The sequence below is a fragment of the Esox lucius genome, chromosome 9 (genome assembly GCF_011004845.1).
Source record: "Esox lucius isolate fEsoLuc1 chromosome 9, fEsoLuc1.pri, whole genome shotgun sequence".
NCBI classification, from domain to species: Eukaryota; Metazoa; Chordata; class Actinopteri; order Esociformes; family Esocidae; genus Esox; species Esox lucius.
Window position 1 is genome coordinate 11,697,757 of NC_047577.1, and position 19,615 is coordinate 11,717,371.

General features: G+C 45.8%; 1 protein-coding gene across 1 annotated transcript; it reads left to right on the forward strand.

The window, feature by feature from the left end:
• On the forward strand, nt 1-8,976 carry nfil3-5 (nuclear factor, interleukin 3 regulated, member 5). Its single transcript, XM_010872828.4, has 2 exons — nt 1-356; nt 5,433-8,976. Exon 2 carries the CDS (start codon nt 5,731-5,733, stop codon nt 7,444-7,446), a length of 1,716 nt encoding a protein of 571 aa, XP_010871130.1. The 5' UTR covers nt 1-356; nt 5,433-5,730; the 3' UTR covers nt 7,447-8,976.
• The last annotated feature ends 10,639 nt before the right edge of the window (nt 8,977-19,615 follow it).

Consider the following 19,615-nt stretch of genomic DNA (forward strand, 5'->3'; position numbering starts at 1 on the left):
ACGTGACGAGGCAGCCTATGAGCTGTTACGCAACATCTGACCCACTAACATACATTCTAGCGGGGAGAGGGAGGAAAAACTGGAGCAGGCACCCAACATAACACTCGGGACTCAAAGTAAAAGAGGGAGACACGGCTGCCAGTACACTACAACCTCACTGACTAACCTCAGACTAAGAGGAGCTGCACCAGAAATATATTTCCCTCTCTCAGACATCTGAAACAACCAGCCTACCTCATCGTTTCTGTTTAAAGGAATTGAGGATAGACCACGAACCAACTTCAACTGCGGAAGGAGATTGCTTTGTGTTCGGCATTGTGCATTTTTTCCTGAAGACACGTAACGTGTTCAAAAAGGTACGTTGGGATACATTTTTATGAGCCTACTCTCTGTGCGTAATTTGCACTTCAAACTACGTTAATGGAATGATGTATCGTGAATTCGTTTTTAAATTCCTACATGGTGCGGATTCAGATTCGTAGGATGCTTTTACGTATAGGTATTGTTCACATGCGGATGACTCGCCCCTACCGGTAGACAGCCACTGCAAATAGCCAAGGACTTATTTGTATTATTTTTGTATTATTTTCAACACATTGCCTACACAATTATGTAGTTATAATGTATATTCCTCAAGCTTGACCAATTTCTAAAATGTACTAAAGGCACAGTTCGATGCTGTTTTATAGAGAATCCAGAGCACAATTGGCAATGCGGTCAATGTCAAGTCGGGCGTTTTTCCCTCATGGTATTTGTCCAATGGATAGTGGGAGTAGTAGCTAGATATCCACTGCAATAGATTGGAATATGGAACTATTTTTTCTGGGTGCCCTTTTGCTGTTGAAGATTCTGTTTCGAGTTTAAAATAAATATGTAATCATGATTGATGACCTGCGGGCAATAATTTAATTATATAATTTTAAGTAATAGCTAGGCTATATTTATTAATAGACTAAGTGGACTAAGCCAATTATGCAAAATATACGGAAAATAATATAACATTTCCATAATTCAAATCCATAGTTTATGTTTACAATTATAAGGAACTGGTAGACTAGTTCCTTATAATTGATTACGGTCCTATCCACGACCTCCCTTTGTGGTGTTGTAAGTCAGACATTCCATGCGTCTGGCGACGAACACTTGTTCGTGCGTGACGTGTAGCCTTTCGCTGTAACTTAGAACACGAGAAATTATTAGTTATTAGTGTTGCGTCCGTATAATTTCTAACGATGCAGGCATGTGTGCTTAGAATGTGAAAACAGCTTTATCGGCTTTTTGGTGTTTTAAATGTTTACAATTAAATTAGTCATTTTATGTAATAGTTATTTCGTTTTAAAGTAGACATATGTTATGACATAGTTATTATGATTTTATTACGCCTCTACTAGCAGCTTAGAGGTATTTTTGGAGAGGGGCAATGAGGAGGTATAGCATATGACATAAGAGCTACGCAGTAGAATGAAAGCGATACATAGAATGCTGATTCCTTCGTGCACCCCAGTGAAACTATGCAGAATTAAATCTTATAGAAATACCCGCTAGCTGTTGTATGTAATGTGTTGATTCAAGCCAGCTGAAGCCCGATGTTGCCAATACTGACTTGTGCCCCGAGACCTTTATGTTTGCCGGTAGCCCAGACATAATTTTCCTTTGTCGAAACAAATTGTGTAACACTCACCCCACGGTCAGTACAACCACACAACCGTAATTGTTGCACTTTCTCTGCTAAACGTTTAGGTGTAATTACACCAATTATATCAGGTGGTTTAATTCAAGTGTTTTCATCTAGTTAGTAGAAAGTTTCCCTTCTTATGGTATCTCAGTGGAACAGAAGCACAGGGCTGGTGTGTGTTTAGTTTTCCCACTCCTGGATGTGATGCAACAGCAATTTAGGCTTCAGTCAGTTGCTTCATGTACAGAAACAGTCGTTTTCCAGTAATCGGAATATAGGTCAAACCAGTCAGATGGATGAAGAGCAGGAGGTGTAAGTAAAGGCTCAGTTTCAGTCCACTGTAACACCGAACATAGTTAGGTGGGCGGACAGGCGGTTAAAAGGCCTGCTTTTAAATTAGCCACCTTGCCCCTTTGACCTACTTCTCAACTAGAGTTGTGTTTGTAGAACCCTGGCACTCCCAGAGTCGGCCTCTGTGGAATCTGCTCTGACTGAACCCGGGATGTTCAGAGGCACACAGACAGGTCACATGTCGGCAAAGGCTGAACCATGACAAACTTCTGTGCTGACACCTAACAAATTACCAGCTCAATTGATTCTCCTGTTAGCGTGAGTCCATATTGTCATAGGATGGAAGGTCTACAGGGATTTGTGAGGTTTGCCACAGGTCTAGTGCCAGTGACATTGGATGTGATTGACCCATTCAAATTGTATTGGATAATGGCACTGTTCCCTGGACCGTGATACAGGGAAGTTCAGTAGTTCAGTAGGCGGCTAATCGCCGTCCCATTTGGGCAGAATGGGCACATGCTAAGATAGAACTCTGAGACGACCTGGAACATCTTGACGATGCTTATTCGATTCTTGTCGTCCGTTCCTAGAAGACATAGTTCAAACCTAAAAAGGCTTTCTTGGCTTCCACGTGTTTGGGGGTGGTTTAATGTTTCTGTTAGATGGGACGGGAAAGGAATGCTTCACAGTTCTGTCTTGCCTTTGGGGCTGGTCCAAGGTGACGGTGAAACATTTGACAAGGGCTTTGGCTGTGCTAACATTTCCCATCCATCTTTAAAACCTCCCCCCAGCCAAACTCACTCGTAGTGAAATCATGGCTGTGGCCGAATCTGATTAATTAGTACTTACACTCGGAATTGTGTGGGAAGAAAGGAGCGTTTATTATATTTCTTTTAACTCGCATACCTTTGTCTGTATGAAATCCCCTTGGGATAAAACAAATTGGCTATGCCTTACTGCAATATTACGCGCAGGGAATTGAACCTCTAAAACATGCTCGACTGTATCCTGCAGTGAGTAGGCGTGGCTAATATTCCAGCGTAACATAAACCCTTGCTTTGTAGGCTCATCACAATGTCATTCGGAAACACGCGCGTTAGCATGGCGTTCAGCTCCATGAAATCTGTTATGTCGGGGATTGGGGCACGGAAAACTGGGTGTGCTCCTCCTGACGTCAGTGCTTATTTTTCCTTCATGTTTTTTATTTTTCTGTCACGTCCGCTCCACTGCGTGTTGTGTCATATTCACCAAGACAGCAGCAGCTTAGGGACCCCCGGCTGTCAACCAGGATGGAAGGTGGCACATCAGTCACGGGGCTTTTCATGTGGCTGACGTATTGTGCATTTATAGACTTTATTTTTGGTAGGAAATGAACTCTAATTTTGTGTCTGCCAACAGAAGTCTTCCAAGCCCCCCCCCCCCCCCCCCCTCGCCAGCCTTCCACTATTACCCCTCCTCTGCTGCTCTATTTTTGGAGCAAACTCTAATTCCTCCCCTCCCCTCACTTACCCGTTATTTTATGGCGCTGTGTCAAAAACAGAGGGAGTGCGGTGTACTGTTTTCTACTTTTTAGGTCAGTGGGACACAGGTTTCCTGCAGCCTTTCATTCTTTCCTCCTCTCTCTTTCACTCCAAGGCTGGGTGGAAACCTCTTGACGTACACGTTGACCTTCTAGTTTCTAGTTCCCACATTTGTGCCTCTTTCTGAGGTCGGGATTAAAAAGCAAAACAGAGAAAGAAATCGTCTCTTATGCTTGTTTTTGTAATCCTTTTGGGTTAAGTTAAAACGATAGAGAGACCTAGCAGGATACATCCCCCTCTCGCCCGCTGGAGGACCAAAAAAAAAGAGAGAAAAGTGTCCTGGAAGTTCTAGAATTAGTTCAGAATTCCAAATAAGAACATGGATGGTGTTGCCTAACCACCACTTACATTGTGTAAATGTGGAAAGAACAAAGTCTGCTGTTAGAAATACATACTGGAAGTTCTGTTACGTAATAAGGTCATTTTCTAGATGGTTGAGACTTGTTCAGGTTATAACCCAGTCAAGCTGTGTAACCAGATTAAGTGGCTGTGCTGTACTCAACTCGTTCAATAGTGTGTCAGTAGGTCAGACAGAGTAGAAGCAGCTTTAGATCCAGTCCCAAAAATAAACAGAGTTGAATTAGTCTACTTGCTTACTATTTAGATAAATTGGTGGTTGTAGCCTTATGTGGTAAAGACTGGAATTAAAGACATTGAGATTTACTGTACAGGTTTGACTAACAACAAGCAAACAAAACAGCCCATCAGTATCACAAGCAGAGACGGACACTGTCAATGCTTTCGACCAAAGTACCAGTAGTAATGTTTGTGTAGGGAGTTGGAGTAAGAAAGGAGAAGAGGAAAATCTAGATAGCCCCCCCGTTAAAAGATGCATTTTTTTTATGTTCATCAGAAATCGAGAATTTGTGCATCTATGTTATGTAACGCGGCGGATGAGTCAACTGATCTGCTCACGCAGCAGAACAGAGCGTTCTTGTTGACTTGGGGAAGGAAGAGGGGACGTTGGGCAAGGTTCCAAGTGAACAGAGACGTGGGTGAAGAGTGCACCGCTCCTAATGTCTAACCACGGTTGTGTAATACCTGAGAGGCTCTCTGGCTGTTGGTTCAGAAGGGAACACAGAACATGGCTCTCTCTGTTCCGGCCTCGGGGAATCAGGGCAGTTTGGGTAAAAAAAAAAAAACATGTCAGTATACGTCTCCTTCAGCTAATTACCGTTGGGAGCCAGGCGGACGACGCGTTAGTGAAGGGCAGACGGCGTCATTCATCCTACAGTCTTTGATCGATGCGCTGTTACACATTGGGGCCATTGGCGTTACATCAACAAACAGCTCCCCTGGCAGCCGGTCAACGTTACCGTGGGGTGTCATTAGAGGTCGATTAGTGGGCGGTTTGCCCTACTGCCCCATTGTCCCTCCCTTCCCCTGTCTCTCAGTCTCCCCCTTCGGCACTAGGTCATAATGACCTGGTTACGTGAGCGTAATGCAGAGCCGTTACACAACCCTGATCCCGGGAGAACTCTAGAGAGTGCAGCTTTATCCCGGGCGAGCCGCCCCTCCCAGTGGATTGAACCTATTTTCTACTGGTACTGCCCCATCCCCCAAAGGCCCCCACCCACCCCCACGGCGAGGGTTGGTCACGTCCAGCCAAGTGATGTAGCTTGATTGTTAGGGATTGTGAAAGGTGATAAAAAAAGGAATGTTCTTATTTGAAATCCAACATTGAACATCTCTGTGTGTAGTGGATGCATCGTGCCAGTGTGGGTCTCATGTCCGATTTGCTGTTGTGTTCAGATCATGTGATAGGCTGAACATATTGCACCATGAGACCGTAGTACCAAAATTCCAACCGAATTTATGGCAACATGGAAATGAACTGTATTTTTGGTAACTAATTATTCTTTTTTTCTTTTTTTCTCTTTCTACAGTGCGGTTCTTTGTGAGCCATCTCAAAGTCCAAGGAACAGTCTTCCAGTAGACCTGACTTCTGCATCAAACAATACTTCAAGGATTACAGAAGAAGTTACTTTGAACAGTTGAAACTCCAAAAGAGTTTTGGAATTTCGCAAACTTTGTCACGTAGCTTAACCAATGAGGTTCAGCCTCAGAGGAGCTCAAATACCTCACTCAGAGTTTTTCGCAGATCCTGCGACATAAAGTAACAGAAAATCAAAAAAGATCTCTTCAACCATCCTTCGTTCTCTCCCTGGCCCCCCTTTGCCCTCAATGCCAGATTATCAATCTGGCCAAAAGGACGCAACAATGGAAAGCCTGAATCTTCATTTCGCATCTCCGAACATCAACAACGATCATGACATTGACACCTACTCCAATTACAGCGAGAGCCTCCCGCCACCGTCTCCCATCCCCGGTGACAGCGAAGGCCCACGCCGTCAGTCCAAAGGCGGCTCAAAGAACAGCACGTCCAGCCGTCGCAAGCGGGAGTTCATCTCGGACGAGAAGAAGGACGCTTCCTACTGGGAGAAGCGTCGAAAGAACAACGAGGCGGCCAAGCGCTCCAGAGAGAAGAGGAGGATGAATGACATGGTGCTGGAGAACAGAGTGATGGCCCTCAACGATGAGAACTGCCGCCTCAAGACGGAACTTCTGCAGCTGAAGCTTCGCTTTGGCCTCATTAGCACCTCTGCCTACATGGAGAAGAGCCAGCAGCTGTCCAGCATCGGAAACGCCAACAGTGGGAACAGCCAGTCAGGCAGCAGTAACCCTTACTTCTCTAGTAGCGGGTACTCCAGCACCTGCGGTAACACTTTGCTGAACTCTGACTCATCGGAAGCGGAACAGTCTGCCAGGGGTGAACGCCACACCCCGCTCCCCAAGTACTCCCCAAGAGGATCCCTCTCCGACGAGTGCATGTCCGACGACTCGTCCAGCCCCGAGCCCATGGGCTACGAGATCAAAATGGAATCCAGCAATGACATGGAAATGGACAACGTCGGCAGGACGTTTGACGGCGGCCACCAACACAGGTCCCAAGAGGCAGACTGCGCCATGGACTTTCACCAGAACCGCCAGAGTAGCTACCACCAGGAGCCTGTCAGCCTAGTGCCCCAGCAGGCAGTGGCCCCGGCCCAGAGGAGTGTGATCCAGATGTATCGCTCACCCAGCTCCTCATATATAGAGAGCCAGAGGCAAAAAACAAAGGACATGGAACACCAGCAGTCCCAACAAAGCCTCCAGTCCCCATCCGAGAGCTCAGAGACCATCACAGAGGAGGTCCAAAGGTACAGAGCCCTTGAAGAGCAACAGAGACAGCAGGAGACAAAGAGAAGCCATTACAGCTCTATCGGCAGTCAGCAGAGCCAAGATGGCGACCACAAAGAAGGCTTTGCCCCAGAGCTCCTCCACCACAGCGCATACCTCAGCACTCTGGACGAAGAGGAGCCCCCGGTGCTCACATACGAAGGTGGCTCCAGGGCTGGAGAGGGCTACTACCAGGAGTCCCACTCCTCAGGTAAAGACACATCCTCCAGCGACGGGGATCCCCGCAGCTCCGACAAGGAAGGCGGTTCCACCAGCGATGACGAGTCACCGTCGTCTTCATCGTCCGAGGTCGGGAGCTACAACCAGAGAGTGATATCGCAGACATCGGCGCCGCAGAGTCAGTGCGAAGACGGCCAGGCCACCTATCTGCCACACAAGCTCCGCCTCAAATACAGAGTGCTGTCCAATCAGGGAGAGGCACCAAACAGCAGTCCCGCCTCATCCACCTCAGCGTCCCCCTCCCCTTCTCATCCCCAGCACCCTTACCTGGCCCTGCCCAGCAACCAACAACATGGCGGCCATGGTAACGGGGAGAGCAAGGACGCAGACCACGTGTCAGAGTACTGCCAACACAGGGACTCCAGAGACAGAGAAGAGGCGAGTGAAGAAAGTGGACAAAAGGGATTCAGTACAGGGAGAAAGAATAAGAGGCGCGAATGAGGAAGTGGTATACGCTCCCAAAGACTCTTTGAGATATCGCCACCAACAACCAAACTTTGTTCTGCCTCATCGTCCGATGTCTCTTCTGTTCACCTACCACTAAGGAAAGACAAACTGAAATTCATAATCACCACAGAAAGATACAGACTGTCACTGCGTCGCCATGTTTTTATACTGACCCTTTCCTCACTCAATCCATAGATATATCCTGCCTCATAAACAATGATAACAATTTGATTGAATCAGCAAAGGAAATGGTGGAGTTGAAAGAATGGGGGAATGGAATGGATGGAACTCTGATTTCTTACATTCAGTTGCCATTACATCACAATAGACGGTTGAAAGTTAGAATGGAAGGCTCTTTCGAGTCCCTGGTTTGAACTCTCAATTGCCCCATTACTTTGTGGGTGGCAAAGTATTCTGGGAACATTCCCTTGACCAAAGAAACAAGTCCCCGACAAAGAGTTCCATTCTTTCTCCCCAAAGAAAACATCTGTACATCAGTTTTCGTTAGACCCAAACCTCCATCTCTGCTTTATGCAGAATACCCCATCTTTTTTCAAGCACTTGGATTGTACATAACTGTGATATATACAATTTACACATATTTAAATATATTTTACAAAGAAAGAAAATGAAAATTGACAAAAAAACAAAAAGGAGAAATGGAAGTGAAGGAAAGAAAATTTGAAATCAGTTGGAACAATGTCCTTGTGAGAAGTTGTTGTACAGTCTGTTCTTAATGTCAGTGAAATGCCTAGTTTCCTGTATGAACCACTACTTTTATAAATTCTTCTAGGTTCCATGTCACTACAAAACACTTAAAGACAACCTTTGTCAACTGACCTCTTTATACAAAATATCAAGGCCAGCAGCCCTCATCACAAAACTACACTTTTTGAATGGTGAAACCATCAACACTACAGCACAGTGCACTCAAGAGCTCAACTCATTATCAACACGGTAAAAGTAACAGTCACACAGTCGCGAAAAACACGACTGCTCTGGTCTCACATGGAGGCGCTCCTCCGTAGACCTTTGACCCTATATAGAACTGATCCCCAGTCTTGGCCTTAACATTGACCTGCTCTATCAGCAGTGGATCATACAAGCATACAGTCGAACGTTTCAGTTACGTGCCTGCCAACCGGCCGTTGTGTATAAATGTAAAGTTATCGATCTCTCTTGGATACTGTTGTTGTTATTATTAATATTATTTTATTATGTTGTTATTAATATTGTTATTATTTTCTATTTTGTTCTGTTATTTTTTGGGGGGGTGGAGGGGGGGTTATTGTGTGTTTTTCCGTCCCCTGGTATCTTCCTGGTTGTGATACTGTATTTGACCCCTCCCCATATCCCTTGACATTTGTACTCTGTGATGTTGTTCAACATGTGGTTTGCCGGTGGTTTTCAAGGAAATTGATTGTCCAGAAATGGATTATGCAGAGGTTATGATGACAACTCGTTTTTGATTGTTGAAAGATTGATTAATAAAAGGATGTTGAAAAAGACATTCAAAATGAAAAACACTGTTTGCGCCATAATTAACTCTGACATACACTTTACTACAGGACATAGCTTAGCACATTGACGTCCAGCACAGTACTCCTACAAATAAAGCTCTACATCTACACAGAAAAAGCACAAATGATGAATATTATGGTTCTGCCCCCCACCTGTCAGGTGCTGTACTGGCGGATTTCTTCTTCCAAAGGAGGTTAAAATCTACCAGGATAGAAGTCAACAATTAGCTCCAATATTCTAGATAACTCCCTCTCCTCCCTCCCTTTCCTCTTGGCAGAGTGGATTCGTGGTAATGTGAGGAGCTTCAGTGTGACACACTAGAACACTGTGGCCCAACGGCCGGGCCAGTTAGGGCACGGATTCTAACAACGCTGACGTAACCGCGGTGACCTACTTAGTCATGTAATACAGTCTAACGCTCCGCCAACCGATACACACACCGCCAACAGGTTAGTGCTGCCTGTAACAGACAAACACACTTTTAGCCACTGCACACTCGTTAATAATCACATAAGGGGTGATATGTCTTTACGAAGCATTTTGCAGAAACATGTTGATATCTTTGTTATGCGGACAGTAAATGGTGTTGCTACTTCTGTATATATCTGAACGGGTTACATCATACGCTGCAAGCCCCCTTGTCTCCCGTAGGATGGCGAGCCATCTCCGCGAGCCGTCGTTTATTTTATTTTACACCATGTTACATCATGGACCGATCGTACAAGAACTCTGAAACAGTAACGCCTCTTATGTGACCGACTGGGCGCCATCACTGAATAGCCTAATCCATCCACCACGGAGTGGATCAGCGGATAACAAATTATATAACAGCTTTGGAAGGAGTAAAAAAAACGCCTCTAGAGGAATTTTAAGAGGTCGCACCTCAGTTGGAACATGTCGTACCAGTGTACAAAATAGCACAGAAGCTAAATTTCAATGAGATGCCAGGAACAAGCTGTTTTTCAAAGTATGGTTAAATGATAATGAATTATAATATAATCAATATTGCATTCATATCAATCAAGGATTCTCAACCACTTATTTACAAGTCACTTTGAACAGGGACCAGCTTAGCTGGCGGGGAAGTTTCAATGCACTGTTTATAAATGAAAATTTTAATTAGGCTAGACTAAACCATGGATCAGTAATCAAATGTTAATGACTTACAAAAGTGTAAAACACATTTCCGTGACAGAAAATATTTAATACACATACACTAAAATGTACATTCCGTTTAGATTCCACTAACAAACCTCGAATAAAAATGCGATAAACAAACTATAACATAACGACCAAACATGTCAATCCATGGCTAAACCACTGGATGAATTCCTTCAAACGTAGAACAACATTGAATCTATAACTTCAACAAACGGACTTACACTGCAGGAACTGATGCCGATGATTTTCTCGGCATCAGTTCCGGAACAGACGTCCCATTGTTTGCTATGGCCTCCATCCTTGCTAGTACATTTCCCCTCTGGCGAGGCTTATACACGTCGCCCCAGCTCCCAGTGAGTGAATGCAAAGTGTGTCCTAATTATTGCACTAGTCAAAAGAAGTGCACTATTTATGGAATAGGGTGTTAGGGCTCCGGTCTGGTCAAAAGTGCACTACACAAACAATAGGGTGCCATTCTGGACGAAACAAATGTGACATTTCATAGAAACCGCAGTTCTTTGTGTAGGGAAAGTCTACATAGCTGAAGTGGTTTCTTTATTCCTTTTTTTCTTTCTTTCAAAAGCCGTAGTATGCGATAGCTTATGAAAGCACGTCAATGGAAAAGTAGGTCATGGAGGAGGGGTGCAGAGGGTGGCAAGCGAGGGAGGAGAGGGGGTTGGCCAGGGGGAGGGGCTGTTGGGGCAGGTTACGTCACATGCATCCGCAGTGTAAACTCCGGCAAACCAATCAAAAACAACTCGCGCAACACGCAAACGCGGACTTGCGCCGGCTGTCTCTCATACAGACAGATAGACACACACACACACACACAAACAAAAACAACCGTTTGTCTCATGGCCAACAGTCAAATACTTTGCGCTTCGCCTGTTAACTTCCTGCCATTGCCTTATGATGTAACTCCCTCAGATGAGAAAGCAAAACTAAAACTTATCACAGGCACTTAATTGGCCAAGAGCATTTATGACTTAGTGATTAGGTTGTGCCATTAATTAATTTCAGTGAAGGACGGGAGCATAACATCCTCCAGTGAGATTGAACTGAAGCTAATTAACCTTGTGATCAGGAACATGTTAAGCAGCGGTGGACCACTGGTCCTTTCACCTGGAAAGGCTTGGTTTAGCTATTCCTCCCCCACTACTCACACACACACACAATCTCACACGCACGCACACACACACACACTCACACACTCAGGTGTATATTAGGTTATAATACAGCATTAGTGGTTTCCTCTGGGTTCATTTCGGAACTCCGGGGTCTACCCAGTTTCCTGTCTGGGAATACATTACAGGTTAATACAGAAACAGCACAAAGCAAATCTGGTCGAGTCTTTGTGTGGGTGTGTGGGTGTGTGGGTGTGGTGTGTGTTAGTGTGCGTGCGGGTGTGCATGTCAACGGGGCCTACAGAGCGGTAGCTCCACGGCGGCCATGCCGAGCTCTTGGTCTGAGTCTGAGCCTGTGGTAAACAACACAACCCAGAGAGTTATATAACCATCATCCTGCCGCTGAATGTAGGTCAGGGCGGGTGGGGGGGGGGGGGGGGGGGTGATAGGGGGAGAGAAGGAGGGAGAGAGGAAAAACACAGAGTACAGAAAGAGTGCATGTTATGCACTGTGTGGGGGTGGGACTGGTTAGGTTGGGACGAGGGGGGGGGGAGAGGGAGAGGGAGGGACTTAGTGAGCATGTGTGCCTGTCCATCACCGACCGGGTGTCTCCACAGGGAACGGGTCTGACGGCGGCCTGATGGCGAGCACGGAAACCCGACCGCTCTGCCGTGTTCGTCTTGACCCAAACCCCCGAACACGTTCTCCTGAATCAACCTTTTCCACTACGGCCTTGTCCGGTATCACGTTAATTGATCGCCCGCTTCTTCTCCGTATCCGTCAGTCAGGCAGCGTTGCCAGTCGTTTCCCCCGTTGGTGTGTGTGGTCCCACTGGCCAGGGAGAGGAAAATAACCGACCCCGCTGGGAAACAGAGGCGGGTCGTGTAACTCCGTAACAGCTTCACAGGTTAAGCAGAGGAAGACCGGTGAGCTGTAATGTATATCAAAGCCGTTCTGTGTTTGTGCGACACAGGAGCGATGGGCATACATCGTTTACAGCAACAACAAAAACAAAAAAAGAAGTTGCTTCTGAATGCATTTCACACATTTATCTATTTACCTTTCCCCTGTTGTTGTCCCCAATTTCTTAATATCCAATTTGTGATCGAGGCCTTGCTTCATTGCAACAAGCCCCGGCGGACTAGGGACAGTTGATGTCGAGATACATGTCTTCCTCACTCAACCAAGACGTCCAGAGCGGAATCTGAACAGGCCTGAGGGAACACATTGTTAGGGCGTCTACCTTGACAGAGTTTACCAGCACACAAGCACACTGCTTTAGGATCATAACTGGATTGCAAATATAAATATATTTAGTTTGTGCGGTGTCAGACCCAAAATATCTATATTGCCTGAGAACAAGTGAATAAACTCATATGACCACCGTTTGCTTGCAAACCTCCTACTTTGATTGATTATGTAGAGATACTGTTTTATTGTTCTGTAGTTTCAATTCTGCTGCCCTTGCTTGCATTGTTCCACATCATAATTCCCAGTCTGATAACTTTAGGAAAAGCTTTATTCATCCATTGCAGCCCCTAAGTCCCAGTGAGGGGGGGTCAGCTTAAGTGTGACTCAAACAACTTGGCCCGTTCCAAATTACAACCTATTCACTTGGTCATGCACTACTTTGATCCATTCCAACAGGGTTCTATGCGATTACGGATGTAGGTCAGGAGGATCAGGAAGTAAAGGCCTTCCCAGCAAGGCGGGCTGGATGTCTGGGTGGTGAGTAGCACATTCTTCTGCGTGCCACCACCCATTCACATAGTTCCTCATGAAAAAAATAAGTCAGTAGGCTAAATAAGTCAGAGGTGGGTACGTGTTTGTTTGTGTGTTTAAAAAGACAGACTATAATTGGCCCGAGATACAGAGAGATAGAAAGATGTGAAGTGAAAGAGGACTCTACTGTCTCAGAAAAGCGTTCAAGTTAGGCCTTTAGAGAGGGAGGAGTGGGAGACTGAAGTGCTCAGTGGTATATAGGTCAATCTCGAACCCTACACAAACACACTTTCACACTGTCAATCCAACTCGACCTCAGAACTCAACCCTCTGTAGAGACCTAACTCTAATTTGACCTTAAGGTCGAGTCATCACAATAACACCCATGTTGGGAGGTAATGGGGAAACTATGGATTTAAAGTATGGGAGAATGGAGAGGTGAGCGGTGAGAAGGGGGAGGTGGGTGGAGGATGGGGAGGTGAGGAGACAAGGGGGACGGGTGGGGAAAAGGCGGCGGTGGGGGAGAAGGCCCTAAACCAGGCCACTCACCAGGCTCATCAAACATTCTATTACAGTCAGAGAAGGTATAACCTTCTCAATACGGACACAGTCCACAGCTGTTCACTCGAACACCAACAGATGCAAGCATGGCTATAAACCATTTGGACTCTGCGACACTTTCAACTTATTGTGGGAGTGTGGCCATATAAGGGCATAGCTAGTGGCAGAGTCTGAGTGCAAAAATAGGACAGGAGGAAAAGTTAAGCGCTGAGCAACCAGTTGTCATGGTGAACTAGGGCAATAGGAACTGGGCCACTGGGGTAACAACTGGGCTGTGTGTGTGTGTGTGTGTGTGTGATGAGTCAACTGTGAGTTACATTATGCAATTCAAAACCGAACCACTGTGTGTGTGTGTGGGTGTGTGTGTGTGTGTGTGCACACAGTGTCCAAGTTGTTGTAGTTAACTCATTGAAGAGATCATTGTTGTTGTATTATTCCATCAACAATTTAGCCCTGATTTAGACTACTAATGTATTGAGGTTTATGCATTAGGATGTATTTACATTACAGTCCATTAGAAAACAGTTGCCTCAAGGTCCTGAACACAGATTGGCCCGAAAGCTGTTGTATGGAAGTCATATCTTCTCACTGTTGTAATTGTGTTGGAAACCAGTTTATAATCACACTACACTAAGATACCTCAGGGGTTTGAGGTGGATGATGATTATCCATGTCTAAGGCCTGAAACCCACGCCGACCACCACCCCCCTCCCCTGTACGGCTTCAACAGCGGTTTGGAACATTAAACAAAGCTACATTAAACAAAGCTACATTAAACAAAGCTACAAAAAAAATATATAATCTCATCATGAATGGATGAATGGAATGTTCAAAGGCGCTCATATGAAGTCCATTAACAGAAGTGGCCCAGCTCTCTGTATTCACGGGCCCAGAGTCAAGACATTAGCCAACAGCAGGGTGTGTTGTTTAGAAGTAGCAGCCAGTGACGATGGACTGTGTGCTGAGAGTCACATAAAGCCTGCTTACACGGAGACGTTCGATATACAGCCGCTACGCTACAGCACAAGTCAACTGTAGCCCATTGGCCCAAGGCAGCTTAAGATATTATGCGTTGAACTGGCAATGAGTGAGCGTGTTGACATCAGTGAAAGACTCAGTGGTGGGCCTTAACCAGATTAGCCATTTAGATTAGTTTCAGCCCTCCACTCCATCTGTCTATGTTATAACACAGAAACACACACGTGCTCACATGCAAGCACGCACATAAGAATGCACACAGACAAGGCAAACTTGATTTAACACACACACACATGCACAAACTTCATGGCATGACGAGACAGTCACAGCACCTTACCACCTGACAACTCACTGTTACTGAACATGTTGGGATTAAAAACATGGACACACACACACGCTGAACACACAGACATTACATGTAAACACACACACTAATCTGGGATTCAACCCGGTCCACTCAGTAGTTGTTAAGCACGCAAAGACGAATGGGTCACATTTTAAATAGTGGACCGAGTGCTAAAATGACTCTCTGTTCCCTGGTAGAGCGCTAGTTAATCCCCGGACCCTGGTAGAGCGCTAGTTAATCCCCGGACCCTGGTAGAGCGCTAGTTAATCCCCGGACCCTGGTAGAGCACTAGTTAATCCCCGGACCCTGCTAGAGCGCTAGTTAATCCCCGGACCCTGCTAGAGCGCTAGTTAATCCCTGGGCCCTGGTAGAGCTCTAGTTAATCCCTGGGCCCTGGTAGAGCTCTAGTTAATCCCTGGGCCCTGGTAGAGCACTAGTTAATCCCCGGACCCTGGTAGAGCACTAGTTAATCCCTGGGCCCTGGTAGAGCACTAGTTAATCCCTGGGCCCTGGTAGAGCACTAGTTAATCCCCGGACCCTGGTAGAGCACTAGTTAATCCCTGGGCCCTGGTAGAGCACTAGTTAATCCCTGGGCCCTGGTAGAGCACTAGTTAATTCCCGGACCCTGGTAGAGCACTAGTTAATCCCTGGGCCCTGGTAGAGCACTAGTTAATTCCCGGACCCTGGTAGAGCACTAGTTAATCCCTGGGCCCTGGTAGAGCACTAGTTAATTCCCGGACCCTGGTAGAGCACTAGTTAATCCCTGGGCCCTGGTAGAGCACTAGTTAATCCCTGGGCCCTGGTAGAGCACTAGTTAATCCCTGGGCCCTGGTAGAGCCCTAGTTAATCCCTGGGCCCTGGTAGAGCACTAGTTAATCCCTGGGCCCTGGTAGTGCATCTGTAGGGAATAGGGTGCTGTCTGGGACACCACCCAGTGTGTCAGTGTCCTACTGGCTGGAACTGGTGACGCACGATTCCACAGCTGCCTGTCTGGACCAAAATAGCATACTGGGGCACAAAGGCCCCTGTGTGTGTGTGTGTGTGTGTGTATGTGTGTGTGTGTGTGTGTATGTGTGTGTGTACTACATTGCAATGAAATGCACTGCTAATGAAATTATTACTGTTAGTAGGATTGTGGTGTTGATGATGATGATAACAACGGCAGAGTTAATAACACTTTACCTCATCTCTCCTGCCTACCAGCACATAAATATCGTTGACTACAGCCTCTCCCTCTCTCTCTCTCCCTCTTTCTCTCTCCCCCACTCTCTCTCACTCTCTCTCTCTCTCTCGCTCTTCTTTGGAGGTTGACTCCTGTCCAGGGGGCAGAGTGTTGATTCAGGGCAGGTTGCCCGGATGGTGTTATGTACTCCTCAGACAAATACCTCAGTACATCAGGGCAACTCAGTTAGCCTCAATTACCCAGGTGCCTCGAAGGGAGGAATAAGCATAGGGTTCGGCCGAGCACAGTGAAGCTGAATCTCCCACCTAGGTGCCTTCACTACAACAGGGGGAGGGGCTTTAGCAGCCACTGAGGGCATGGCCACGTTTAGTTTGTTTTTCACACACATTCTCCCAGGTTCAAGTGGACATAAACAGTGCTGTGCGGAAAGAGCCGTTGGCTCAAAGGTGTCGTGTTCCGGAACACGCCTCGGAAAAATGACAACAAGACAAAAGACAACAAGGAAGTGATGGAGGTCGCTTTGACAGAGAACTGAATGGTTGGAACAAAGGTGTGGTTCACAGGTTCTAAGATGCTGGCTTACACACACACACACACACACACACAATCTGTGCATTCTATATTAAGCGGCTGACCAGACAACATGTGGACTGAGAGCTGGTGATGAGATGAAGGACATAAGGTCAGTTATTAAGTCAGTGGGGAACTCTGACACTGATCCACACCCAGGTAGTCATGTTGCACAAAGGACAGGCAAAAGAAAGGGGCAGACAAACGCACACATAGATAAACGCACATACTCATGGATGTATACACAAACACACACACACACGCACACACACAGTCTGCCAGCTACATAAACTCTGATCCACACTTCGTTCTGTAGACTTGCTCTCTCCATAGGATAATGTAGACTACACATAATACTACACACTCCCCATAGGATAATGTAGACTACACATAATACTACACACTCCCCATAGGATAATGTAGGCTACACATAATACTACACACTCCCCATAGGATAATGTAGACAACACATAATACTACACACTCCCCATAGGATAATGTAGACTACACATAATACTACACACTCCCCATAGGATAATGTAGACAACACATAATACTAAACAGGATAATGTAGGCTACACATAATACTACACACTCCCCATAGGATAATGTAGACTACACATAATACTACACTCTCCCCATAGGATAATGTAGACAACACATAATACTACACACTCCCCATAGGATAATGTAGACTACACATAATACTACACACTCCCCATAGGATAATGTAGACTACACATAATATTACACACTCCCCATAGGATAATGTAGACAACACATAATACTACACACTCCCCATAGGATAATGTAGGCTACACATAATACTACACACTCCCCATAGGATAATGTAGACTACACATTATGCTACACACTACTCACAGGATAAAGTACACCACATACGAAACAACATACATTCAACATATCCTGAAATGCAGAGGAATGTTTTCTTGTCCCTAAATGCAGAGCTCATGTTTGGCCGAAAAAACCTACCCAGGAGAAGCACAATGCACTTGGCTTCGAACATTGCTGCCAATTTGTAAATGTGAAGCTGGTGTTGAAGTGTCTCCAGGGTCTCGCCCATTGATCCAAAAAAAGCCTGTTATATCATTGCATTGGCAGCTGTGTGTTGCCACTGAAGGGCCATTTAGACCACCATGTCTGCGCGGTCCTTTTATATAAACCTTTATTGCACCAGGTAAACTGGCCGGGCGGTAAATTGAAACGATGCCCCAACACCACTATCTCGGCTACGGCCGTAACCCCCGCAGACAGGCCAGAGGTCAGGTGAAGAGGTCACCCCGAAGGGCACAGTGATCGGGATCTGTGAAGGCCACGACATCACTGGTCGCAAGGAGAGGGTTTGCCTTTCAAACACACACACACACAGCTAGACAGGGTCACAACCTTTTGAGTGGTGCGGTGGCGAGACAGCAGTCGACCGAGGGGGAAGGAGCTGGATAAGGCAGGCTCTCATTTGGGGTTGATAATTAGGAAGGGGGCGTGTAATCGCTCAGCCCTTACAGAGGATCGCTGAGTTTATTTCCATCCATGCCGCCTCACACGAGCATCTGTCGCTTTGACCTTTGACCTCTCCGCTTCGTATTAATGACGAGGGGGGTCAAAGGAGAGAGGAGGAAGTACGTTAGACGGATGTCGTTCGGTTGTTCCTTCTCCTCCCCCCAGCATCATGGGTTGAACTTACCTATTTGGACAGGTTATTATAGTTTACCTTGTGGAATACTGACATGACAACTAACAGGTTTATATGTTATATTACTGTGCTTTTATTTTTCATGCGGTTCTTGTATTATGTGTGAGTTGCAAGCCTACACTGAGATCTGTATTGACAACAAGGTTAATTGAAACCAGACCAGTCCTGTTTCTGTCCATTCTCTGTGTGAACAGACCAGATAGTGCTGAACACGGGAGGTTAGATGCCTCTTGTAATTCCCTGACAGGCTTGTGAGGCCTGTGTTTTTGTGGTCTGCGGTGCAAAGCAACACTACGGTAACGCTGCGGCAGGACAACACGTTTTACTGTGCGATGACGCTGCAGTACAGAGAGTGCAGGCTGTCCTGTGGATGCACATTCCAACGGTCTGTTGATACTTGATAGGGGTTTATCGCATTCTTACCTGCTCGTCATTGTTCTTTGTCTCCAGTACCAATATCAGGAGGCTCTTCTGACCCCTAGTGGTTGAAATACAGACTGCAGTCAGCAGATGGGCAGGTCGGTTTACGGTCAATTATTTAACAAGACTGTAAAGTGCCACCAAGACTGCCACCGTGTGGCTAGAGAGAGAACAGCCCTTTTCAATTTCTCTAATGTACTCACCCACCACTGCATACGTTAGTTAAAAAAAACTATTTCAGAAGTAGAAATACATAACTAAGAGACAGTCACCGGATTAATTCAGACTTCACAGTAACAACAATGTAATTAATGGTCTGTAAAAAGTGAAACTATAATTAAAATAAATCCATTGGTACAATAATCTTTAAAACACCCAAAACGGTAGGTAAAATAACTTTCAATTCAGGGCTTCCGTTAGCCAGCTATAGAAAGTAAATAAAAGGAAGTAGAATTCTTGGTTGCGGTCAAATTGTCCAGAAGAAAAAAAAATCAACTGCAGTTTTCAAAACTTCTGAACTTCTCGTCCGGTCCTCATAAGGGACTTCAGGGAAGTGTAACCTAACTGGGCAAAATGGACAAAGATTGCCTTAATTATCCCAATTTAGTGTGGCCGGGGAGACAGGATTCGTTCTTCAAAACAAAATAAAGACGGGCAGTTTTGATTTCCCAACAGCAGTATCCCACTATGAGCAGGCCAAGATCTGCGGCAAATGCAGGTATGTTCTGCTAAAATGTCAGACAACCCGATGCAATTGAAACGAAATGCGGGCGGCAAATACAAAGCAGACATCCCGTACATTTCTCAAATTTCGGGGAAAATAAAATGCAGCCGGTTACATTGTCCTGCGACAAATGTTCTTA